This window comes from Labrus bergylta, chromosome 22 (assembly GCF_963930695.1).
Source record: "Labrus bergylta chromosome 22, fLabBer1.1, whole genome shotgun sequence".
Classification (NCBI taxonomy): Eukaryota; Metazoa; Chordata; class Actinopteri; order Labriformes; family Labridae; genus Labrus; species Labrus bergylta.
In genome coordinates, this window is record NC_089216.1 from 15218556 (window position 1) to 15244611 (window position 26056).

The 26056-nt window shown below is 43.6% G+C and overlaps 1 protein-coding gene across 2 annotated transcripts in view; it reads right to left on the reverse strand.

The window, feature by feature from the left end:
- The window catches only part of zanl (zonadhesin, like), a 60318-nt gene that overhangs the window by 9709 nt on the left and 24553 nt on the right, over positions 1-26056 (reverse strand). For both annotated transcript variants that reach the window (XM_065950827.1, XM_065950826.1), the window contains exons 47-87: positions 24999-25140; positions 24432-24628; positions 24075-24213; positions 23618-23689; positions 23321-23514; positions 23073-23214; positions 22649-22893; positions 22363-22511; positions 22080-22208; positions 21474-21612; positions 19685-19826; positions 19118-19314; positions 18761-18899; positions 18305-18376; positions 18008-18201; positions 17760-17901; positions 17336-17580; positions 17050-17198; positions 16767-16895; positions 16161-16299; positions 14383-14524; positions 13815-14011; positions 13451-13589; positions 12998-13069; positions 12701-12894; positions 12453-12594; positions 12029-12273; positions 11743-11891; positions 11458-11586; positions 10627-10765; positions 8695-8836; positions 7866-8062; positions 7580-7718; positions 6676-6792; positions 5972-6096; positions 4780-4925; positions 4171-4314; positions 3863-3970; positions 1867-2036; positions 439-641; positions 12-156 (exon numbers count right to left, since the gene is read on the reverse strand). In XM_065950827.1, the coding sequence (XP_065806899.1) occupies positions 12-156; positions 439-641; positions 1867-2036; positions 3863-3970; positions 4171-4314; positions 4780-4925; positions 5972-6096; positions 6676-6792; positions 7580-7718; positions 7866-8062; positions 8695-8836; positions 10627-10765; positions 11458-11586; positions 11743-11891; positions 12029-12273; positions 12453-12594; positions 12701-12894; positions 12998-13069; positions 13451-13589; positions 13815-14011; positions 14383-14524; positions 16161-16299; positions 16767-16895; positions 17050-17198; positions 17336-17580; positions 17760-17901; positions 18008-18201; positions 18305-18376; positions 18761-18899; positions 19118-19314; positions 19685-19826; positions 21474-21612; positions 22080-22208; positions 22363-22511; positions 22649-22893; positions 23073-23214; positions 23321-23514; positions 23618-23689; positions 24075-24213; positions 24432-24628; positions 24999-25140 (6280 nt within the window). The remainder of the gene's footprint in view (positions 1-11; positions 157-438; positions 642-1866; positions 2037-3862; positions 3971-4170; positions 4315-4779; positions 4926-5971; positions 6097-6675; positions 6793-7579; positions 7719-7865; positions 8063-8694; positions 8837-10626; positions 10766-11457; positions 11587-11742; positions 11892-12028; positions 12274-12452; positions 12595-12700; positions 12895-12997; positions 13070-13450; positions 13590-13814; positions 14012-14382; positions 14525-16160; positions 16300-16766; positions 16896-17049; positions 17199-17335; positions 17581-17759; positions 17902-18007; positions 18202-18304; positions 18377-18760; positions 18900-19117; positions 19315-19684; positions 19827-21473; positions 21613-22079; positions 22209-22362; positions 22512-22648; positions 22894-23072; positions 23215-23320; positions 23515-23617; positions 23690-24074; positions 24214-24431; positions 24629-24998; positions 25141-26056) is intronic.

A 26056-nucleotide genomic window follows, 5' to 3' on the forward strand; every position in this document is an offset into this window, starting at 1 on the left:
GTTTAACGTACCCACAGGACGACATTCATAGTCTCCATCTTGCAGCCCGCAGCTCTCATTGACCGGTGCACAGCTGCTGTTGTGACACTGAATCAAACCTCCGCTGTGACACTCGCACTTCTGATTACAACCCTCCAGGTACCAGTCATCGCCCACCTGACACACACACACACACACACACACACACACACACACACACGCACACACACACACACACGTTTGTTATACACACAAGCAGATACATGACACATGTCTGAGTTTTGTGGGGACGTCATGAAGCTGATTTATTTGAATGGAGTTTGGTGCAGACGTTGATGTCAGTGATTGTAGCAACAAAAACTCTTCTTCTGCTGCTCTCTATGACCTCGGAGTGTCTCAGGGCGTTGACTCTGACGCCACATTAGTGTTAGTAATCAGAGTGCCGGGGGTCACACTCACGGGGTGATAGGATCCGCCGTCGCCCACACAGCCGCAGTCCTTCACAGACACACACTTGTCGTTGCTGAGGATGAAGCCGGGGTCACACTCGCAGCCCTCCACACACACGTCCTCACAGCCGGGGGAGCCGACCACGCCAAGACACGTCTCGGGACACGAACTCACACACACAGAGTACGAGCTGTTCGGAGGACAGGTCAGTGCTGTGGGGAAGGATGGGGGGGGGGACAGAGGAGGGGGACAGAGGAGAAGGACAGAGGATGGGGGAGGAGGGGGACAGAACGGGAGGACATCATCAACAGATAGAACTTGAAAATGCAAAAGAAACCGTTTAGATTTTCAGAAACATTTTATGATATGTAACGACAGATCTTTGTGTTCCTGATTTCTTTCTGTCTTCTTTATGAGAGCTGGTGGTGAACAGGAAGTGCTGCCTCTCTGTTTGTATGCTGTGTGATGTGACTGGGAGAAAACTACAACTCCCAGTTTGTGAGGAGCAGCTAATTGGTCTATTGGACGCACCTGGTGAGGACGCGAGAGGAGTCACACACGAGGAACTGTGAACTTTGTTCCTCCTCCTGAATGTTCAGTTTAACAGCTGATCACGGCGGCCCCACTGTGGGTTAGCTCGTTTAGCTGTACCACCTCCCTCTCCTCCCTCTCTTCTTCCAAACATCTGAACGAGCTGGCTCAAGACTGAAGACTGAGTTCTTCGAACCCCCATGGAGAGACGCCTTCGCCGAGGTCAAGATCTAAGACTGAGCTACGACCAAGTAAGCATCACCGCCTTGTTGTCTCTTGCCTCTCGTTGGCAGGCCGAGGTTAATATCTCAATGTCTTTAAGTTTCACTATAACAGATCGTTTGAAAGAGTTTATGACTTTCTAACAAGAGCTGTGTGAAAAACATGCAGATTATTTATCTACAAACAAATTACTTTTTTAATTTCAAATGTGAAGTTTCTGATTCACAAACGTTTACTTTTCTAAATAAAGTTTGATATTCAAAGTTTCTGATTTATAGTTTTATAAAAACAAAGCGACATTATATGTTATTGCATTATTAATTTTAATTGCAATTAAACATTTTTTTGGTTGCCATGGTGATCGTTTCTCATGTCATTTATATTTCTTTATTTCAGACGTGAAATTTTTGTTTTAGATATTTTGCAAAATTAAGACAAAAAAAATGCAAAAATAGAACAAAATAAGAATGTTCTCCAAGAATTTTTAAAAGATAAAAATGCAAAAAATACATTAAATAAATATTTAATCGCAGCTCATGGAATGAAATCTTTTTTATTGAACATTTTAAGTATTTCTTAGATTTAAAAAATGATTGAAATGTTGACTTTTGGTGAATAAAGAAGAATGACTGTTGACTGATGTGGATCATTTTCAATTAAAGTGGACATGTTTGGAAGACTCACGGCAGAAGGTTGGCGTCCTCCACTGATGGACTTTGGCTCCGGCGCTCTGACAGGTGTCGGTGTATGCCTGCAGAGAGTCACACAGGATGCTCTGCAGCCCGTCGTAGCGACACATGTCGTACACGCAGCTCTGGAAGAACGGAGTGGGATCCACCACGCTGATGCACTCTCTGAAACGGATAAAATCAAAACTCAGGAGGACGAGCCATCACGGCAGAGGCTCAGAAAGAAACTGAATACATAAAAATATATAAACATAGAGCCAGCAGCTTTTTCCTTCAAGATAAAATACAGAGCTTAAAGATAGAGTCAGCAGTTTTCTCCTTCAAAATAAAATACAGACTTCTCCTAAAGTGAAGCTGCTCCATCGTCCCTTCTGGGCCTCCGTACATGTGAGGTGGTTAATGTGTCTGCAGAGACTCTGTCCTCTGACTGGATTTTACTGTTTTGCTTTGTTCTAGTTGACTCAGGAGACGTTTCTGGGTGGTTAGATTGTGCTAGCGTGCATTAGCTTACAGTGTAGGTACAAGCAGTAAACGTACACACTACGTCCTGCAGGGAGTGGGGCGTGGCTTCTGGGGGGGCGATAAGCCCAGGAGGAGGGGCCCAGTTTGAATATTGCGTTTACATTTCTACTGACTCCATCTTTATATATCTGATCACAAAGCTTTCAGACAGTATACGGCACAAGTTAAACACACACAGCTGTTCTGTTCATGATCGTGAATGTAAGGAACACGTTACGGGGCCTGTATATGGGCCGTTGGATCTCTAACGGGTACAGCTGTTAAAACACGGACGTATTATTTATGTCTGCAGAGAAAGATCCTTTCTGTACAGTCGATATGTCAGGTGTGTGTGTTTAAGAGTGTGTGTGTGTGGTTCAGAGTCCGACAGGCGATAACTGTAATCTGAATCAGATAGAGTTGATTATCTTTATGAAGATAACACAATCTGTGTGTTGGGATGATTGGTGGCCACGTGTGTTCTTTAGTCACTGCAGGACGACCCTTTAAAAAACTGCAGCTGTAAAGTTAGCTGGAGAGTCATGCTGGTATCTCTGAGCAGTCACACCCTCTGACTGGCCTTTGTGCACAGGGTGTGGGACACACTCACGCCCACGCGGACAGATTAAGAAGAGCTGACTCTGCTGATGACAGGGAGGAGCGCATTCAACATGAAAAGGTCAATAAAAAGTTTAAATCAGTTCATAAACGCACTCCACAACGTGGAGGACGCTCTTCTGTTGCTGCAGCCTCCTGTCAGTCTGAGGCCGGAGATCTACTTGCTGTCTACACAACGGTCTGAGTCATGAGCGTACCTTTACTTAACTATACCTGACACGTGCTACTGGAGGTTACCTGTATAACTATAACTACCTGATGTAAACTAGAGACACAGAGACCCTCGAGGACGGAACTGTGATGTTTAGTTCCAATGTCACCCGTTAGTTTCTGCAGTGGTGGTCTCCATATTGGAAGTACCGTCTCAAACTAACTTTCAGTCAAACCTAGACACGGGCAAAGAGCTGGAGCGGAGGCGGGGCTTAAGCGTCCTGACAAACAGCTACAACACGCCTGCTTTCAGTGAGATCTGCCCCGCCCCTAATATAACAAAACTGTTTTTGTTTCAGGCTGTAAACATGTTCATATGGGGTGTGTAATTTTACAGACAGCCTCTAGTGGACACTCGATGAACTGCAGTATTTTGGCTTCATTTTTTTAATGGCTGATGTTTGCTGTGTTGACTCTATCACATCCAATCTGCCTCAACACTGCCCCCTACTGTTCATGCTCATACTGCATCTTATGTCAGCGTAGACTTCCTTTTTGAGGACGTGCACCAAACAGACGCAGGCGCCACGAGGCTGCCATCACGGGCTTAGGAGGTCGTGTATGGTCAGCTTTGTTTGTGCATTTGGATGTGATCATTCACATTCTGTCTGAATCAGTGGACAGTTTTATTATAATGAGGTCTCTTCTGATCAGGTCCTCACCTGAACGGGCCGTCAACGTCTTTGATTTTTCCACATTTTTCTGGTTTGGAGAACTCGGCCTCCAGGCTGGGGTCACAGTCGGGGTCAGGGCCGGTGCCTGGGGTACACCTGATCAACACAACAACACAAACATGTTTGTTTCTGAGCAGAGACCCAGTAATATTCTGTGTCTGACTGTCACATCCTTTCTCTCCAAGCTCGTGTGCAGATTAGAGCGTCACATGCGGCTCACACGCTTCACATTCTAAGAAAGCTCGAGGAAATTCCAGAAATGTCTCCGATTAGAGAGACGAAGCACGTGAACTCACGAGTCGTCCTCATCCTCCGCAGTCTGCCAGCTGTTCCCGAAGTCGTTCACGTTCCCGACCTGGACGCCATCTGGTTTGGTGAAGTCGTTGTTGGGGTTCCCGTCGTAGTCGCCGCAGAGGCCGCACATCTGGTCGTAGTAGGAGCTGCAGGGAGGAATACGAGGAGGGATTAAGAGAGGAAGAGAAAGAGGAGCGTCTTAAGGAGTCTTAAAGTTGACAAACACGGAGACAGAAAGCAGAAGTGGTGTGTGTGTGTGTGTGTGTGAGCATGTGTGTATGTGTGTGTGTGTTTCTGTGTGTGTGTGTGTATCAATAGAAGATATGAAAGCTACAAGGATTTATAATCAGCGTGGCCTCTGATCTTCAGCGGCTCCGATCATTTCTTAATCTGCTTCCATGAAAAATTCCTCTTTTGTTGATTCAGAGATTAAAGTGCAGGATTCAGATCTGATCCAGATTATCACATCCTGCAGAGACTCTCTCTGTTTTCTTCTCACTCTGAACTTTTCTCTCTGAATGTCGTGCACGTGTTCTGGAGATTAAACTGTTGATTTGCTTTCCAGTGATGCAGCGTGTTGACCTTTCAGGGCCACCGTAGTCTTTACAAACCTGGGCACTGAGATCTGAGCGTAGTGGTTCCCGTCCCATCGCACCGTCAGGCCGAAGGTGGTCTGCAGGGTGACGTACTGCCCGGCCAGACTCAAGGACATGAGGGGGGAGGGGGAGTGAGGGAGCGCCACCCGCAGTCCATTCACCTGCAGAGCGGGAAGACGAGACGATGTTAGACATGGGGGATGCCGAGGTCTGTAAACGTGGACAAACAATCGGCACACGGGGGATTTAAAAAGAGACGAGAGAGGGCGCCGGCAGATTTCTGGGATTATGGTATTAAAAAAGATCAAAGGAGCGAGGATAAGATGGAATGAAAAGGTGGAGAGAACGAGGGGCGGTTTAATTTCACTGGACCCTCAGACTGAGAGGGGAGGGGGGCTCACATCAGCCTCCTGTGACGGCCCATTTTCTAGTCTAAAGAAATGAAGCCAACGTGAGGGACGATAACTCCAGTACTAGCTTCCGTATTGGTACACGACCCCCTCACCTGTGATATTTGATAGTTAAACACGTGTAACAAGCGTCCTGGTTTGTCTCTGATAATAAAATAACACAGAGAGGTGAACCTTCTGCAGCTACAGCTTCAGACTTATTTAACGAGCCAGATTACAGCAACATGAACTGCTTTACGGCAGCTACGGTAACTCTCTAGGGACATTTAGTCGGTTTCACCTGCAGCGTGTCCACTGAGAGCAGAGAGCGAAATGCTTTGAAGAACTTTGACAGAAAGACGACGACGACGACGTGCCGTGACAGATAAACAGCGTTTAACTTGCATATGATAAAAGTTTGATGTTTGACCACATGAGCTTAAAGCAGAGAACAGGAAGTCTGCATTACATCATTTTTATGAGGGAGGAGAAGGCTTCAGAGAGCTGATGGCGTTTGACGAGCCAGAGAACAACAGCTGCGAGAGAGAACGAGATGTTTGAGGGGTGAGCAGTAGGACTGTGCAGAACAACTCTCACCACGGGGTCACATTTCACCATCACTCATTCAGAACGACCGCCGTCCTACAGACACACAGACCTGCGGGAAACAGAACCGACCACGAGGGGTCTGTGTCCGACCTTTTTTTACCTTAAAAAAGTATCAATAATTAGTGAGTACTCGAGTACTCGTTCATGAGGTAATGCGGATACTTGAGTATTTAGATGACTGTAGAAGCTCATCCCTAGTCCACACTGACCAGAGTCCTCCGGCTCTTCATCAGGGTCACTGTGACTCCGCCCACCGTCACGTAGAGTTTCTTCAGGTACGACACACCTGACATTCCTCGCTCCTCGTTCTTCGCCTCCACAGAGAACCAGGGACCTGCACAGCGACACACACGAGCTAGGAGGTTAAACATGTCCTGTACCCTAAATATATTCTCACTCTAAAAGATGGAGAATATCTTTGAATGAAATCTGGAGCTGAACTTTAAGACGATATGTTTAATGACTGTCTTGAGTTCACATCACGTCTGAAGGTCTCGGGTCTCTTCCTACCTGCCGTCTTCACAGCTCACACGTTCTGAAAACAGGTTGTGGTCTGCTTTGTCTCTTCCAGGTTTCATCATGTGGAGACTTTATGACTCATGTCAAATGTGCATTTTTAGAAAATGTGTCTCAATCAGAAATATGATTTCAAAGAAGACGGATTCTGTTTGAGTTGATTACGTGGTCGTGGCGCCCTCTTCTGGTTTTAGGAACATTAACAGGATCCCTTTGAGTCCATATGTGATGTTCAGATGATGAGTGTGTGTGTGTTCAAGAGTTCAGGCAGGTTAAAGGTTTTTAAATGTTTTAAGACCGTCACTTTCAGGATTTAAACAAAAACTTTTTTTTTTCCTCTTGAGCACAAGTTTTAGAATGTTTAAAAATGTGTTCAGAGTTCAGGCGGCGTCCCTACCCGAGCTGTTCCGGCAGCTTCTGGCCAGCGTGTAGGTGCATGTCCCCATGAAGGTGTAGAACTTTTTGTCAAACGTATTGTAGTGAGGATCTCCAGACACCACGCAGTCCTGAGAGCCTGAAAGAGAGGGACAAGAAGCTGCATGATCGACTCAGAACACCAGACAAAAAGTCACATCAGAGAACATCGGACAGATACCTCAGGATAACACGACCTCAGATACACTTTCTAGAAACGCAGCTCTACGGGAAAGATTCTAGAAAAATGCAAAACACCAAAATGTGTCCGGAAAGAAGATTTTTTTAAGCAGTCTGCCCTCGCAAAGATGTTTAAACTGTGAACTTATAACCGACATGTTTTTTTCTACAGACCTGGAACGCCTGCTGTGAGATGTGTTGTTCTCATCCAGCTCAGTAATCAAAGCACTCAGAGAGCAGCAGCTGTGTTGGGTTACTTCTGTCTTCAAAGTAAAAACAGTCATTTGAGAGCAAACTTGTAAACTGCCATCACTAAATAGTAATTTAACCTTCAATAAATGATGCATTCATGCAAATAATTTTGGTTTGCATTAAGTCCAAAAGTTTTTCATCCCAGTTGAGCTGAATGTCGAGGGTGAAACCTCTGCAGAAAGGCCAATGGCTGCTTTCTATTGGTTGATCTCCCTTAGAGGGTCACCTTGGCAACAACCACGGTGAATTTGAATATTAATAGTCCACCCTTCAAATGCAAAATGGTTGAATTTGTAGCCAACATGTTTTGACATTGTTCTTTGATGTGTTTTAAAATCTCAAATAATTTCATTTGCAGTTACAAGAAAAGTCATGCACAGTGGACAGTTTTGCTCTCAAACATATAAACTTCACAATAACACAGAAGTTTCCTCACACAGTGGGTGTAGACTTACTGGTTGGATAACATCCCAGGTCTCCGTCCTGGTTTTTACACTCGTGCATTGGGGGGCATTCAGAGGCAGAACAGGTAACAAAGGGGGAATTACACCTGCACTTCAGCTGGCAGTTCTCCAAATAAAACTCCTCTCCTGGCTAAAACACACACACACACACACACACACATGCACATGTTGAAGGAGAATTTTCATTTAGTTGAAAAGACAGTTACTCACCGTCACAACATAATGTCCAATCCCCCCCCATTAATTTCACTTAAACCCAGCTCTAATTTTCACCTACCTCGTAGTACTGTCCGTTAGTGTGTTTGCAACCACAGGAACTCTCCTGGACACACTTTCCAGCACTCAGGATGTAGCCTGGATCACACACACAGCCTTCAGAGCAAGGCCCGCCACAGGATGGAGGTTTCCCAGAACAGGTGTTCTGACAGGAGTCTGCACAGGACTCATAGTGGCTGTTGGGGGCGCATTTCAGAGCTGGGGGGAGAATGGGAAACTAAGGTAAGAGATAAGAGTAAAGTATCTTTGCCAGTATCTTTGATATTAATTCGAATGCTTATTTTTGTAAGCAAAAACAGGGTTGTGGCAAATAAGCTAGCCAAACGGTTAAAGTTGGCATCCTCACTAGTCACCACCATAAATATTAGTTTAATTTGGCTAGCTAAACAGTTCTTTGAAAAAATGTGTTTAGAAAAACGAAAAACGAATTTGTCAGAGTGTCTCACAACAAGTGCCTTGTAAATCACAGGTAGCCCCGCCGTAAACCCTCCCCCTGCCTCCTGGTCTCTTGATTCTAAATTGGACCATAATTTACTAACTAAACATCATTCTGTGTTTAAGAAGACTTGAAACCAAGATTGAGACCATGAACTCATTGAGAGTATTTACTGAGGGAATAAATCAACTGAAAAATGGGAACATTTTAATCATAAACTTCTATTCAAACAGGCTGCTTTTCACCCCCTGCTGGACATAAGAAATAAGAATTTAAGAAACTTTTGCATTCCCTCTTGCTGTAGAAAAATATACTCTAACCTTAACCCTCTAGACCTCCCACATTGCTCTAACCAGCTATCATTTGTCCATCCATCCGCTCATTCAACACTCACGACAGAAGGTTTCATTCCTCCAGGGTCCAACGTTAATCCCACGGTCTTGACATTCGTTGACGTATGCTTCAATGGCTTCACACAGAATGGGCTTGGCTCCATCCAGCTCACACAGATCAAAGATACAGTCTCTGAAGTAATTCTGAAGACAACAACAACACTTAGTCACAATAACAACATTCGAAGATGCATCCACCCAGAGGTGTCAAAAATATTTACATTCATTATTCAGGTAGAAGTATAGATACTGGGGTTTAAAAAGACTTCTGTAGAAGTTGAAGTATCAACTCAAGCTTTTTACTCAAGTAAAAGTGTAAAAGTACTGGTTTCAAAACTACTTAAAGTATAAAAGTAAAAGTAATGTAAGAGGGAAAAAATGCCATTGAGTACAAAAGCTTAGGCCGCGCCACAGGGGCCTATAGTGCACTACCCTACCTCCCCAAAAAAACACTTTTCTAAAGGCCATAATGACTATAATGTTATATTAAAATGTTAATGTTGAAACATTTGGGATGCACCTGTTTCAGCCGCATTCATGCCCATTGAAAATGAATGCATTTTAGTACAATGCAAATACATTAAAGAACTATATATGTGTACTACTGAGCATTAACATGTGTTTTTTAATGGAGCGGAAGATATGATGACTAGTTGCCTATAAGTATTGTAATGGTGCAAAAAGTCAAACTTCAGAGGCATGTTATCAATGGCCTTTACTGGAATGTAAATGTACATCCAAGCTTAGCTGCAGGAATCTGTGAGGGAAACGGATGTAAGATAACAAAACTGGACAAGACAATTGGTGTACCCAGGGCAGGCTTAGTAACAATTACCCTTGCATGTCTTTGCCACGGTCATCTTCGTACTAGGCTACATACGTCTGCTATTTCCTTGCTGGAGTGTGACTTGATTTGTGTCATGTGCAGGGGTAATGGATCGCGTACAAACCAATATAGTATATGTTTATACTTCTCACCCAACCACAATCAAATTCACTCTATCCGGATGGTACGATTCATCTGTCTATGGATTTATTTGGATAGGTTTTTTTTTGTGTTTTTTTGAACGATGACAAACCAGAATGAAAACAAGCCGAAATGAAATAGGAGTAACGAGGCTATTTTTAAAATGTAAGGAATAGAAAGTACAGACAATTGTGTGAAAATGTAAGAAGTAGAAGTAAACAGTCGGCTGAAAAATAAATACTCCAGTAAAGTATAGATACCCACAATTTCTACTTAAGTAAGGCAACAAAGTATTTGTACTTGACAGTTACTTGACACCTCTGTATCCACCACATATTTACAATCTGAAGGCTACGCTACCATGGAATGGATTGTCAGACATTGATAAACTCCAAGAACTTTTGGAGAAGGGAAAAGTAAAATGTATTTTTTTTTGGCTAGTAGTGGATTTTGACTCTTTTAAAGATTTTTTTTTTTTTTGTTAGTTGCTTATATGACTTTGTATTGATTGCAATGTATCTTAGGTACACTTAAACCCAATCCCAATTACCCCTAGCTTTGTAATGCCCTTTATTGGGAAGTAGACCTTCAGAAATGGTGGTACGCTCAAGAATAAGAGGTAAAAAGCTCTACCTAGTCAATTGGACACTACGTGTAATCATCTTAGTTTTCAACCTATGTACCCTGGACATGGAGATAACTGTAGTGACATTCACAATCTTCCCAGAACTGCTAGCCATATTTCATGTCACAATGCTTCAGCTCATGAAGTATACTTAGAAAATGGTCTATAAATTCTCAAGTCTACATTGGTTTGAAGGACCATTTGGTGGGTTGAATAACACCTACCAATAGAACGCTGAAAGAAAGGAGACAACCTACCAAACCTGGCAGTAGCTTAAACAGAGGGGTACGGCCGGGTATTGTTGGTGTGTAGTTGTATGTGATTGTGTGCATTATGACTTACATTGGGGTTGACTTTGGGGTGGCACACAGCGAAGGGACCCTTTTTGTCCAGCAACATGCCACAGTATCCAGAGCTCTCGTAAAGGTCCTGTTCTTCTTCATCACATCCAGGGATGGTGGTGTTGGGTTTCTTGTTACACCTGCCAACACAGACTGTCAGTTAAAGAAGCTCTGTTTGTGGGAGATCCGTTTGTTTTTTCCCGGGCAGTTGAAAAGATGAAGCTATATGGTATCTGATTAGGTTGCTCCAAGGAACAGCAGGTCCTTCAGGCACATCAAACTGGGAGGAGACTCTGTGACATATTTGGAGTTCTCTAGAGTAATAATTATATATGGACTAGGCAATCCTTAAAATTCCCAGGGAGGAGAGGGGGACATCTGGATACCATGTTGAATATGCTGCCCCCCGAACAAGCCTCTGGAAAAGTGTAAGATAATGGTTGGATGAACTATCCATTTATCCATTTCCTCCACTTATATTAGCCTGGAAGGAAGTGGCATTAGTCTAAGCAATTTGACCCTGACATTCCTCATCCTAGAAGCATTTTCAAGGCATCCTCTGGCCAGATGGGACATATTATCCCTCCAGTGAGATCTGTGTCTACCCTAGGGTCCCTTCCCAGTTGGACGTACCTGGAAAACCTCCAGGAGGCATCCTAATCAGATGCCATTAACTGGCTTCTTTTGATGGAAAGGTTTAGAGGCTAGAACCAGAGGTCCCTCCAGCAAATTGTCCCTTCAATATTCAACCAAACAGGGTTTTATGGATTCAGAGAGAGACTTCAAAGTGTATGATAGGGTTTCTAAAGAAGCAACAATGCATGCTACTCACTCTGGATCAGTGTTCCAGCTGTGTCCAAACTCATTGGCGCTGTTGGTCAATATTCCATCTGGTTTACGGAAATCATCTTTGGTATCTCCATCATAGTTTCCACACAGTCCACACAGCATGTCCTGATAGCTACAAACAATTAACAAAAAAAGAACAAATTAGTGATTTGTGGAAGTGAGAGATCTTAACCATGCACATTCGTATTTTACTTCATTTAATTAAAACCAAGTACTCTCATGATTCATCAGTGACTATTTCAGCATTTTAACTTCAGCCTTCACTCACTCTTTAATAACTTTAATGTCCATGAAGTGGTTTCCATCATAGCGAACAGTTAAACCAAAGTCTGTGGACACTGTGTAGTGCTTTCCAGATTTGTACACAGAGACACCAGGGGCCGGTGACACAGGCAGGTTAACATTGGTCCCATTCACCTGTTTTAGGAAAACAGACATAATGACATTATGAGATATAATGTAGAGTAAAGTTACATGGGCACTCTTGTAGATATGTGGTATATGATTCTTGTAACCCTGCCAAAATTGTGTCAGGTCCTCCCTTCATGCCTTACCTGGACAGTACCACCTTTGAGAATGGAGATCTTCACATGACGTACATACACATGTACGGCTTTCACATAGGAGATGGCTGGACTGTTGTAACGATTTTCATTGTCGGCATGGACCTCAAAGTACTGCAGAGATGTTGTATTGCACGGTGCAGACATCAAATAGCTACAGTTACCCATGAAGTTGTACTTTTGTTTGTCAAAGGTGGTGTAATGGGGATCACCGGACGCTATGCACGAAGATGTACCTAAGGGAAATTCAAATGAGACACTTTATGTTATAAACTTAACAGGGATTTGAAGTCTAAGGTAGCCCAAATTAAACCAATGAATAAAAAATACATCAAATGGTCACATCACCCAGGACCATATTGGCTATTCAGAGGTTAAGTTGGAGGTGAGACTTGTCAGATGCAGAATCATCTACCTTTAGGATAGCAGCCTGAAACACCATTAACCTCTCGACACTCTTCATCTGCGGCACAGGAGTTATCAACACATTCCAAAGTGTAGTTCCCTGCACAGCGACACAGCTTTGAGCAGCCATCACCGACAACAATCTCACCAGGCTGAAACAAGATTCAACAAGGAATCAGTACCATGATTTATCGTCATTTCATCCTTGTACTGAGCAGAAATGTTTGCATATGGGGAATATTAGCCAGGACATCTGACCTCATAATAGTTGTTGTTGTCATCCAGGCAGCCACATTGTTCCAATGGCACACAGTGCCGCCCCTTAAAGACAAACCCTGGTTTGCAGAAGCAGCCGCTAATACAGGAGCCAGTGCAGTTGGTGGAGGGTTCCATACAGGTGGGAATACAAGCTGGACCACAGTCTATATACTCTGAATTAGGGGGACATGGATCTGTACAGCAGGGGGAAAAAGGAATTAGTTAATGGAAAGCTTAGAACTGTAAAGTATTTGTAATTGGAATACAAAACCAGACTTCAATAACGACATGTCTTACTTGGTGGTTTGGTTGTTGTAGGTCTTGAAGTTGTTGGTTTTGGTGTTGATGGACGAGGAGTTGTTGGTGGTGCTATAAATGAAAAATAATATTTTATCACGAAACCAGGTTTTAACTTTCATGCTTTCATAATTTTACCAGCATCCAAGGGTGAATGTTATTTCACATATCTTTCCAAATTTAGTACTGGAGTCACAACGCTTCATATATCTGAATTGTATATGGAATATATGGATTTAAGAGAAAATTTCATCAAGCAATCAAAACCCAGTTACATCATATATTTTCTTGCAAATCAACAAAATATGTGGTTAACACTGAAATTAATGGACATAGAAAAATTTGGCATGTAAACAACCTTCACAAATTACAAAAAGTTATTTCACTAAGGTGGAGTTTAAACCCTGTTTGTTGCATACATTCAAAGGTCTCCTCATACTGGTGTTAACTTACCGATTGGATAGCATCCCAAGTCTCCGTCCAGGTTTTTACACTCCTGCATTGGGGGGCAGTCATGGGCCGAACAGGAAACGAAGGGGGCATTACACCTGCACTTTATCTGGCAGTCCTCCAAATAAAACTCCTCTCCTGGCTTAAACACACACACAGACACAAAAACAAACATGTCTGAATTGTTAATTACCATTTTAATAAGACATTTAGAAATGTGCAGAGGGTCAACATTTACTAAACCTATACCCCCCCAACCACCACCACCACCAACACAACCATCACCACACACACACACACACGCACAAAATTCAATCCCCACCGTGATTCCAATCTAAACTTAAACCCAGCTCTAATTTTCACCTACCTCGTAGTACTGTCCATTAGTGTGTTTGCAACCACAGGAACTCTCCTGGACACACTTTCCAGCACTCAGGATGTAGCCTGGATCACACACACAGCCTTCAGAGCAAGGCCCGCCACAGGATGGAGGTTTCCCAGAACAGGTGTTCTGACAGGGGTCTGCACAGGGCTGATAGTGGCTGTTGGGGGGGCATTTCAGAGCTGGGGGGAGAATGGGAAACTGAGTTCAGTGATAACAATGACGTAGAGACGAGGCAGATGCTTAAACCATGACCTGTCCTCCTCCTAAGCGGGAGAAATGTCAGTGCTTTCTACTGATTAGTGGACAGACACATAAATACTTTGCATCCAAAAAGTAGCTATTTCCGCGACTATTGTTTCGGTCACCTAGCAATTAGCGCCATTGTTGTGTGCGTGTGAGCTCTCCCCTTCTGCTATGTGCCCTAAACTTCGGCGAGCACAGCCTACACCGCATCCAATTTGAAAGACTCTAAACCCTTTGGAAGAAACTCTATAGTTGCTTCTGTCTAGACCTCCCCACATTCCAATCCATCCGCTCACTCAACACTCACGGCAGAAGGTTTCATTCCTCCAGGGTCTAACACTGACACCACGGTCCTGGCATTCATTGACGTATGCTTCAATGGCTTCACACAGAATGGGCTTGGCTCCATCCAACTCGCACAGATCAAAGAGACAGTCCTGGAAGTAATTCTGAAAACAACAAACAAGACCAAGTCACAAAAAAACACCTACAAAGATGATTTAACCACATATTTACCATCTACATGCTACCAATGACATGACCCTTGCTATACCATCTGAAGAATGTTGGTCAAGTAAAAGTTACTCAGTGAAATCAATCATTACTTTGAGTGCAGGAAATCCTCATATTTTAAGATTTTCCACAGATTAGCAATACCACACAAAGCTCCCCACCAAGTACTTAATTTGGGGCTTTTTTTTCAAATAGGCCCACCACATGCAGAGATGGTCATGGGGATCTAGTGCTTTGGAAAGCGAAAGCAGGGGCCTGGAAATGCTGATCCCTTGCAATGCTGAGTGGTTCTTGGTACATAGCATGTCAGACCTCTGGCGGGGAAGGAACCGAGGTGGTGCAGGAGGTGGAGCGGTACCAGCTAGATATAGTTGGGAACACCACCACACACCTGCATCAATTCTTGTACCAAACTCCTAGGGAGGCACCGGACTCTCCACTTTTCTGGAGTTGCCCATGATGAGGGGTGGCAGGCATCTATGGGAATACTCAATTACTCAATACCTGACCCCAACCAATGTGTTCTATGATGAGGAGGTGAAGTATGAAGATCCAGTGGAAGCTTTATCAAAACCCTTGGCACAGATCGCTGAGGTAGTCAAAAGGCTCCTCAGTGGCAGGGCGCCAAGAATGGATGAGATCAACCCTGAGATGCTGAAGGCTCTGGACATTGTTGAGCTGTCTTGGATGACATGCCTCTTCAGTGTTTCCTGGAGGTCTTGGACAGTGTCTTTGGAACGGTCTGGGGTGGGGGATCTGACTCTCAGAAAAGTAGGACCAGAGGGTATGCTTCAACTAACAGGGTATCACGCTACTCAGGAAAAGTGACCTCTAGGGTGCTGGAAAGGAGATTTCAGATGTTTTTAAACTTTTGATACTTTAGGACAATGCAGATTCTGTCCTGCCCATGGGAGATCGGGCCAACTCTTTTTCCTTGCCATCTGTTCCATGTATGATCACAGTGAGAGCTGTGGAAAATGGTGGATTGTTTCACTCCAAATGGGGAGCAAGTCTTTTGCCTAAGTGGAAGAGTAAAAGTAAATCGAGATCTTGTTTTCAGGTGAGGATTAAATGGATCATGAGATTGGCAGGCAAGTTGTTCCAGCATCAACAGTAATTTAGGCAACTCTGCACTGTACACTCGTGGTGAAGAGGGAGCTGAGCATAAAGGCAAAGCTTTCAATTTACCAATTGATCTAGGTTCAGCAACGTCCCCTGAAGAGTTACTTGGTTCAGCCTAAGAGACAAGGTGATGAGCTTAGACTTCTGTAGGGAACTCTAAGTAGAGCTGCTGCTCCTTTGTATTGAAAGGAGCCAGTTGAGGTTGTTCAGACAAGGAAGAAAGGAAGGAAGGAAGGAAGGAAGCAAGGAAGGAAGAAAGGAAGGAACAAGGAAGCAAGGAAAGAAGGATGGATGGATGGATGGATGGAGATGAAGAAAACCTGACAGTATGCTGATCCCAGGGGCGGGATGGAAATGTACTTGAAATTTAACAACATCACAGGGGACATTTCTATATTCATATACCTTATAACAGTGTAATTGTGTTTGTTTGTGAGAGTTATTGCTTACATTGGGGTTGACTTTGGGGTGGCACACAGCGAAGGGACCATTTCGGTCCAGCAAAATGCCACAGTATCCAGAGCTCTCGTAAAGGTCCTGTTCTTCTTCATCGCATTCAGGGATGGTGGTATTAGGCTTCTTGTTACACCTGCCAGCACAGACTGTCATTTAGTGAAGCTCTGTTTGTGAAGGTCAGTAAGTTACTTTCTCTGGTAATTGCAAAGATGGGCCTAAGTGACATCTCATTGGGATCCTCTAGTGCACAGGAGGTTTTCCACGTGCTAAGAGGAGACCATGTGGTACACTCAGAGCTCTCAACAGGGCATATTTATCGTGTATAATATTTGAACTAGGAAAGCCTTGAAATTTCCAAGGAGGAGCATGTAAACATTGCTGGAAAGAGGAACATCTGAAATACCATGTTGGGAATACTGCCACGGCAACAAGTCCCTGGTTCAGTGGAAGAGAATGGTTGGATCATTTAACAAGTATTTGGTGAACTATCCATCTCCTTAACTTATCAGGGTCTGGAAGGCAGTGGCATTAGGCTAAGCAAGTTAACCCGGACATTCCTCATTCCAGCAATAATCTGTAGAATCAATGCATGCTACTCACTCTGGATCAGTGTTCCAGCTGTGTCCAAACTCATTGGCGCTGTTGGTCAATATTCCATCTGGTTTACGGAAATCATCTTTGGTATCTCCATCATAGTTTCCACACAGTCCACACAGCATGTCCTGATAGCTACAAACAATTAACAAAAAGAACAAATTAGTGATTTGTGGAAGTGAGAGATCTTAACCATGGACATTCATATTTTACTTCATTTAATTAAAACCAAGTACTCTCATGATTCATCAGTGACTATTTCAGCATTTTAACTTCAGCCTTCACTCACTCTTTAATAACTTTAATGTCCATGAAGTGGTTTCCATCATAGCGAACAGTTAAACCAAAGTCTGTGGACACTGTGTAGTGCTTTCCAGATTTGTACACAGAGACACCAGGGGCCGGTGACACAGGCAGGTTAACATTGGTCCCATTCACCTGTTTTAGGAAAACAGACATAATGACATTATGAGATATAATGTAGAGTAAAGTTACATGGGCACTCTTGTAGATATGTGGTATATGATTCTTGTAACCCTGCCAAAATTGTGTCAGGTCCTCCCTTCATGCCTTACCTGGACAGTACCACCTTTAAGAATGGAGATCTTCACATGACGTACATACACATGTACGGCTTTCACATAGGAGATGGTTGGTCTGTTGTGACGATTTTCATTGTCGGCATGGACCTCAAAGTACTGCAGAGATGTTGTATTGCACGGTGCAGACATCAAATAGCTACAGTTACCCATGAAGTTGTACTTTCGTTTGTCAAAGGTGGTGTAATGGGGATCACCGGACGCTATACACGAAGATGTACCTAAGGGAAATTCAAATGAGACACTTTATGTTATAAACTTAACAGGGATTTGAAGTCTAAGGTAGCCCAAATTAAACCAATGAATGAAAAATACATCAAATGGTCATATCACCCAGGACCATATTGGCTATTCAGAGGTTAAGTTGGAGGTGAGACTTGTCAGATGCAGAATCATCTACCTTTAGGATAGCAGCCTGAAACACCATTAACCTCTCGACACTCTTCATCTGCGGCACAGGAGTTATCAACACATTCCAAAGTGTAGTTCCCTGCACAGCGACACAGCTTTGAGCAGCCATCACCGACAACAATCTCCCCAGGCTGAAACAAGATTCAACAAGGAATCAGTACCATGATTTATCGTCATTTCATCCTTGTACTGAGCAGAAATGTTTGCATATGGGGAATATTAGCCAGGACATCTGACCTCATAATAGTTGTTGTTGTCATCCAGGCAGCCACATTGTTCCAATGGCACACAGTGCCGCCCCTTAAAGACAAACCCTGGTTTGCAGAAGCAGCCGCTAATACAGGAGCCAGTGCAGTTGGTGGAGGGTTCCATACAGGTGGGAATACAAGCTGGACCACAGTCTATATACTCTGAATTAGGGGGACATGGATCTGTACAGCAGGGGAAAAACGGAATCGGTTAATGGAAAACTTAGAACTATAAATTATTTGTAATTGGAATACAAAACCAGACTTCAATAACGACATGTCTTACTTGGTGGTTTGGTTGTTGTAGGTCTTGGAGTTGTTGGTTTTGGTGTTGATGGACGAGGAGTTGTTGGTGATGCTATAAATGAAAAATAATATTTTATCATGAAACCAGGTTTTAACTTTCATGCTTTCATAATTTTACCAGCATCCATGGGTGAATGTTATTTCTCATGTCTTTTCAAATTTAGTACTGGAGTCACAATGCTCCATAATCTGAATTGTATATGGAATATATAGATTTAAGAGCAAATTTCTCCAAGCAATCAAAACCCAGTTACATCATATATTTTCTTGCAAATCAGCTAAATATGTGGTTAACACTGAAATTAATGGACATAGAAAAATGTGGCATGTAAACAACCTTCACAAATTACAACAAGTTATTTCAATTACTAAGGAGGAGTTTGAACCCTTTTTGTTACATATATTCAAAAGTCTCCTCATAATGGTGCTAACTTACCGATTGGATAGCATCCCAAGTCTCCGTCCAGGTTTTTACACTCCTGCATTGGGGGGCAGTCATGGGCCGAACAGGAAACGAAGGGGGCATTACACCTGCACTTTATCTGGCAGTCCTCCAAATAAAACTCCTCTCCTGGCTTAAACACACACACAGACACAAAAACAAACATATCAGAATTGTTAATTACCATTTTAATAAGACATTTAGAAATGTGCAGAGGGTCAACATTTACTAAACCTATACCTCACACCCCCCCCTCTTGAACAACCACCACCACACACATACAGATGCACAATATTCAATCCCCACCGTGATTCCAACCTAAACCTAAACCCAGCTCTAATTTTCACCTACCTCGTAGTACTGTCCGTTAGTGTGTTTGCAACCACAGGAACTCTCCTGGACACACTTTCCAGCACTCAGGATGTAGCCTGGATCACACACACAGCCTTCAGAGCAAGGCCCGCCACAGGATGGAGGTTTCCCAGAACAGGTGTTCTGACAGGGGTCTGCACAGGGCTGATAGTGGCTGTTGGGGGGGCATTTCAGAGCTGGGGGGAGAATGGGAAACTGAGTTAAGTGATAGCAATAACGTAGAGAAGAGACAGATGTTTAAACCATGACCTGTCCTCCTCCTAAGCGAGAGAAATGTCAGTATTTCTACTGATTAGTGGACAGACACATAAATACTTTGCATCAAAAAAGTAGCTATTTCCCCGACTATTGTTTCGGTCACCTAGCAATTAGCGCCGTTGCTTTGTGTGTGTGAGCTCTCCCCTTCTGCTATGTGCCCTAAACTTCGGCGAGCACAGCCTACACCGCATCCAATCTGAAAGACTCTAAACCCTTTGGAAGAAACTCTATAGTTGCTTCTGTCTAGACCTCCCCACATTCCAATCCATCCGCTCACTCAACACTCACGGCAGAAGGTTTCATTCCTCCAGGGTCTAACACTGACACCACGGTCCTGGCATTCATTGACGTATGCTTCAATGGCTTCACACAGAATGGGCTTGGCTCCATCCAACTCGCACAGATCAAAGAGACAGTCCTGGAAGTAATTCTGAAAACAACAAACAAGACCAAGTCACAAAAAAACACCTACAAAGATGATTTAACCACATATTTACCATCTACATGCTACCAATGACATGACCCTTGCTATACCATCTGAAGAATGTCGGTCAAGTAAAAGTTACTCAATGAAATCAATCATTACTTTGAGTGCAGGAAATCCTCATATTTTAAGATTTTCCACAGATTAGCAATACCACACAAAGCCCCCCACCAATTACTGAATTTGGGGCTTTTTTTTCAAATAGGCCCACCACCTGCAGAGATGGTCATGGGGATCTAGTGCTTTGGAAGGCGAAAGCAGGGGCCTGGATATGCTGATCCCTTGCAATGCTGAGTGGTTCTTGGTACATAGCATGTCAGACCTCTGGCGGGGAAGGAACCGAGGTGGTGCAGGAGATGGAGCGGTACCAGCTAGATATAGTTGGGAACACCACCACACACCTGCACCAATTCTTGAACCAAACTCCTAGGGAGGCACCGGACTCTCCACTTTTCTGGAGTTGCCCATAATATGGGGGTTGGCAGGCATCTATGGGAATACTCAATTACTCAATACCTGACCCCAACCAATGTGTTCTATGATGAGGAGGTGAAGTATGAAGATCCAGTGGAAGCTTTATCAAAACCCTTGGCACAGGTCGCTGAGGTAGTCAAAAGGCTCCTCAGTGGCAGGGCGCCAGGAATGGATGAGATCAACCCTGAGATGCTGAAGGCTCTGGACATTGTTGAGCTGTCTTGGATGACATGCCTCTTCAGTGTTTTCTGGAGGTCTTGGACAGTGTCTTTGGAACGGTCTGGGGTGGGGGATCTGACTCTCAGAAAAGTAGGACCAGAGGGTGTGCTTCAACTAACAGGGTATCACGCTACTCAGGAAAAGTGACCTCTAGGGTGCTGGAAAGGAGATTTCAGATGTTTTTAAACTTTTGATACTTTAGGACAACGCAGATTCTGTCCTGCCCATGGGAGATCGGGCCAACTCTTTTTCCTTGCCATCTGTTCCATGTATGATCAAAGTGAGAGCTGTGGAAAATGGTGGATTGTTTCACTCCAAATGGGGAGCAAGTCTTTTGCCTAAGTGGAAGAGTAAAAGTAAATCGAGATCTTGTTTTCAGGTGAGGATTAAATGGATCATGAGATTGGCAGGCAAGTTGTTCCAGCATCAGCAATAATTTAGGCAACTCTGCACTGTACACTCGTGGTGAAGAGGGAGCTGAGCATAAAGGCAAAGCTTTCAATTTACTAATTGATCTAGGTTCAGCGACGTCCCCTGAAGAGTTACTTGGTTCAGCCTAAGAGACAAGGTGATGAGCTTAGACTTCTGTAGGGAACTCTAAGTAGAGCTGCTGCTCCTTTGCATTGAAAGGAGCCAGTTGAGGTTGTTCAGACAAAGAAGAAAGGAAGGAAGGAAGGAAGCAAGGAAGGAAGAAAGGAAGGAACAAGGAAGCAAGGAAAGAAGGATGGATGGATGGATGGATGGAGATGAAGAAAACCTGACAGTATGCTGATCAAAGGGGTACGGCCCAAGGGCAGGATGGAAATGTACTTGAAATTTAACAACATCACAGGGGACATTTCTATATTCATATACCTTATAACAGTGTAATTGTGTTTGTTTGTGAGAGTTATTGCTTACATTGGGGTTGACTTTGGGGTGGCACACAGCGAAGGGACCATTTCGGTCCAGCAAAATGCCACAGTATCCAGAGCTCTCGTAAAGGTCCTGTTCTTCTTCATCGCATTCAGGGATGGTGGTATTAGGCTTCTTGTTACACCTGCCAGCACAGACTGTCATTTAGTGAAGCTCTGTTTGTGAAGGTCAGTAAGTTACTTTCTCTGGTAATTGCAAAGATGGGCCTAAGTGAAATCTCATTGGGATCCTCTAGTGCACAGGAGGTTTTCCACGTGCTAAGAGGAGACCATGTGGTACACTCAGAGCTCTCAACAGGGCATATTTATCGTGTATAATATTTGAACTAGGAAAGCCTTGAAATTTCCAAGGAGGAGCATGTAAACATTGCTGGAAAGAGGAACATCTGAAATACCATGTTGGGAATACTGCCACGGCAACAAGTCCCTGGTTCAGTGGAAGAGAATGGTTGGATCATTTAACAAGTATTTGGTGAACTATCCATCTCCTTAACTTATCAGGGTCTGGAAGGCAGTGGCATTAGGCTAAGCAAGTTAACCCGGACATTCCTCATTCCAGCAATAATCTGTAGAATCAATGCATGCTACTCACTCTGGATCAGTGTTCCAGCTGTGTCCAAACTCATTGGCGCTATTGGTCAATATTCCATCTGGTTTACGGAAATCATCTTTGGTATCTCCATCATAGTTTCCACACAGTCCACACAGCATGTCCTGATAGCTACAAACAATTAACAAAAAGAACAAATTAGTGATTTGTGGAAGTGAGAGATCTTAACCATGGACATTCATATTTTACTTCATTTAATTAAAACCAAGTACTCTCATGATTCATCAGTGACTATTTCAGCATTTTAACTTCAGCCTTCACTCACTCTTTAATAACTTTAATGTCCATGAAGTGGTTTCCATCATAGCGAACAGTTAAACCAAAGTCTGTGAACACTTTGTAGTGCTTTCCAGATTTGTACACAGAGACACCAGGGACCGGTGACACAGGTAGGTTAACATTGGTCCCATTCACCTGTTTTAGGAAAACAGACATAATGACATTATGAGATATAATGTAGAGTAAAGTTATATGGGCACTCTTGTAGATATGTGGTATATGATTCTTGTAACCCTGCCAAAATTGTGTCAGGTCCTCCCTTCATGCCTTACCTGGACAGTACCACCTTTAAGAATGGAGATCTTCACATGACGTACATACACATGTACGGCTTTCACATAGGAGATGGTTGGTCTGTTGTGACGATTTTCATTGTCGGCATGGACCTCAAAGTACTGCAGAGATGTTGTATTGCACGGTGCAGACATCAAATAGCTACAGTTACCCATGAAGTTGTACTTTCGTTTGTCAAAGGTGGTGTAATGGGGATCACCGGACGCTATACACGAAGATGTACCTAAGGGAAATTCAAATGAGACACTTTATGTTATAAACTTAACAGGGATTTGAAGTCTAAGGTAGCCCAAATTAAACCAATGAATGAAAAATACATCAAATGGTCATATCACCCGGGACCATATTGGCTATTCAGAGGTTAAGTTGGAGGTGAGACTTGTCAGATGCAGAATCATCTACCTTTAGGATAGCAGCCTGAAACACCATTAACCTCTCGACACTCTTCATCTGCGGCACAGGAGTTATCAACACATTCCAAAGTGTAGTTCCCTGCACAGCGACACAGCTTTGAGCAGCCATCACCGACAACAATCTCCCCAGGCTGAAACAAGATTCAACAAGGAATCAGTACCATGATTTATCGTCATTTCATCCTTGTACTGAGCAGAAATGTTTGCATATGGGGAATATTAGCCAGGACATCTGACCTCATAATAGTTGTTGTTGTCATCCAGGCAGCCACATTGTTCCAATGGCACACAGTGCCGCCCCTTAAAGACAAACCCTGGTTTGCAGAAGCAGCCGCTAATACAGGAGCCAGTGCAGTTGGTGGAGGGTTCCATACAGGTGGGAATACAAGCTGGACCACAGTCTATATACTCTGAATTAGGGGGACATGGATCTGTACAGCAGGGGAAAAACGGAATCGGTTAATGGAAAACTTAGAACTATAAATTATTTGTAATTGGAATACAAAACCAGACTTCAATAACGACATGTCTTACTTGGTGGTTTGGTTGTTGTAGGTCTTGGAGTTGTTGGTTTTGGTGTTGATGGACGAGGAGTTGTTGGTGGTGCTATAAATGAAAAATAATATTTTATCATGAAACCAGGTTTTAACTTTCATGCTTTCATAATTTTACCAGCATCCATGGGTGAATGTTATTTCTCATGTCTTTTCAAATTTAGTACTGGAGTCACAATGCTCCATATATCTGAATTGTATATGGAATATATAGATTTAAGAGCAAATTTCTCCAAGCAATCAAAACCCAGTTACATCATATATTTTCTTGCAAATCAGCTAAATATGTGGTTAACACTGAAATTAATGGACATAGAAAAATGTGGCATGTAAACAACCTTCACAAATTACAACAAGTTATTTCAATTACTAAGGAGGAGTTTGAACCCTTTTTGTTACATATATTCAAAAGTCTCCTCATAATGGTGCTAACTTACCGATTGGATAGCATCCCAAGTCTCCGTCCAGGTTTTTACACTCCTGCATTGGGGGGCAGTCATGGGCCGAACAGGAAACGAAGGGGGCATTACACCTGCACTTTATCTGGCAGTCCTCCAAATAAAACTCCTCTCCTGGCTTAAACACACACACAGACACAAAAACAAACATATCAGAATTGTTAATTACCATTTTAATAAGACATTTAGAAATGTGCAGAGGGTCAACATTTACTAAACCTATACCTCACACCCCCCCCTCTTGAACAACCACCACCACACACATACAGATGCACAATATTCAATCCCCACCGTGATTCCAACCTAAACCTAAACCCAGCTCTAATTTTCACCTACCTCGTAGTACTGTCCGTTAGTGTGTTTGCAACCACAGGAACTCTCCTGGACACACTTTCCAGCACTCAGGATGTAGCCTGGATCACACACACAGCCTTCAGAGCAAGGCCCGCCACAGGATGGAGGTTTCCCAGAACAGGTGTTCTGACAGGGGTCTGCACAGGGCTGATAGTGGCTGTTGGGGGGGCATTTCAGAGCTGGGGGGAGAATGGGAAACTGAGTTAAGTGATAGCAATAACGTAGAGAAGAGACAGATGTTTAAACCATGACCTGTCCTCCTCCTAAGCGAGAGAAATGTCAGTATTTCTACTGATTAGTGGACAGACACATAAATACTTTGCATCAAAAAAGTAGCTATTTCCCCGACTATTGTTTCGGTCACCTAGCAATTAGCGCCGTTGCTTTGTGTGTGTGAGCTCTCCCCTTCTGCTATGTGCCCTAAACTTCGGCGAGCACAGCCTACACCGCATCCAATCTGAAAGACTCTAAACCCTTTGGAAGAAACTCTATAGTTGCTTCTGTCTAGACCTCCCCACATTCCAATCCATCCGCTCACTCAACACTCACGGCAGAAGGTTTCATTCCTCCAGGGTCTAACACTGACACCACGGTCCTGGCATTCATTGACGTATGCTTCAATGGCTTCACACAGAATGGGCTTGGCTCCATCCAACTCGCACAGATCAAAGAGACAGTCCTGGAAGTAATTCTGAAAACAACAAACAAGACCAAGTCACAAAAAAACACCTACAAAGATGATTTAACCACATATTTACCATCTACATGCTACCAATGACATGACCCTTGCTATACCATCTGAAGAATGTCGGTCAAGTAAAAGTTACTCAATGAAATCAATCATTACATTGAGTGCAGGAAATCCTCATATTTTAAGATTTTCCACAGATTAGCAATACCACACAAAGCCCCCCACCAATTACTGAATTTGGGGCTTTTTTTTCAAATAGGCCCACCACCTGCAGAGATGGTCATGGGGATCTAGTGCTTTGGAAGGCGAAAGCAGGGGCCTGGATATGCTGATCCCTTGCAATGCTGAGTGGTTCTTGGTACATAGCATGTCAGACCTCTGGCGGGGAAGGAACCGAGGTGGTGCAGGAGATGGAGCGGTACCAGCTAGATATAGTTGGGAACACCACCACACACCTGCACCAATTCTTGAACCAAACTCCTAGGGAGGCACCGGACTCTCCACTTTTCTGGAGTTGCCCATAATATGGGGGTTGGCAGGCATCTATGGGAATACTCAATTACTCAATACCTGACCCCAACCAATGTGTTCTATGATGAGGAGGTGAAGTATGAAGATCCAGTGGAAGCTTTATCAAAACCCTTGGCACAGGTCGCTGAGGTAGTCAAAAGGCTCCTCAGTGGCAGGGCGCCAGGAATGGATGAGATCAACCCTGAGATGCTGAAGGCTCTGGACATTGTTGAGCTGTCTTGGATGACATGCCTCTTCAGTGTTTTCTGGAGGTCTTGGACAGTGTCTTTGGAACGGTCTGGGGTGGGGGATCTGACTCTCAGAAAAGTAGGACCAGAGGGTGTGCTTCAACTAACAGGGTATCACGCTACTCAGGAAAAGTGACCTCTAGGGTGCTGGAAAGGAG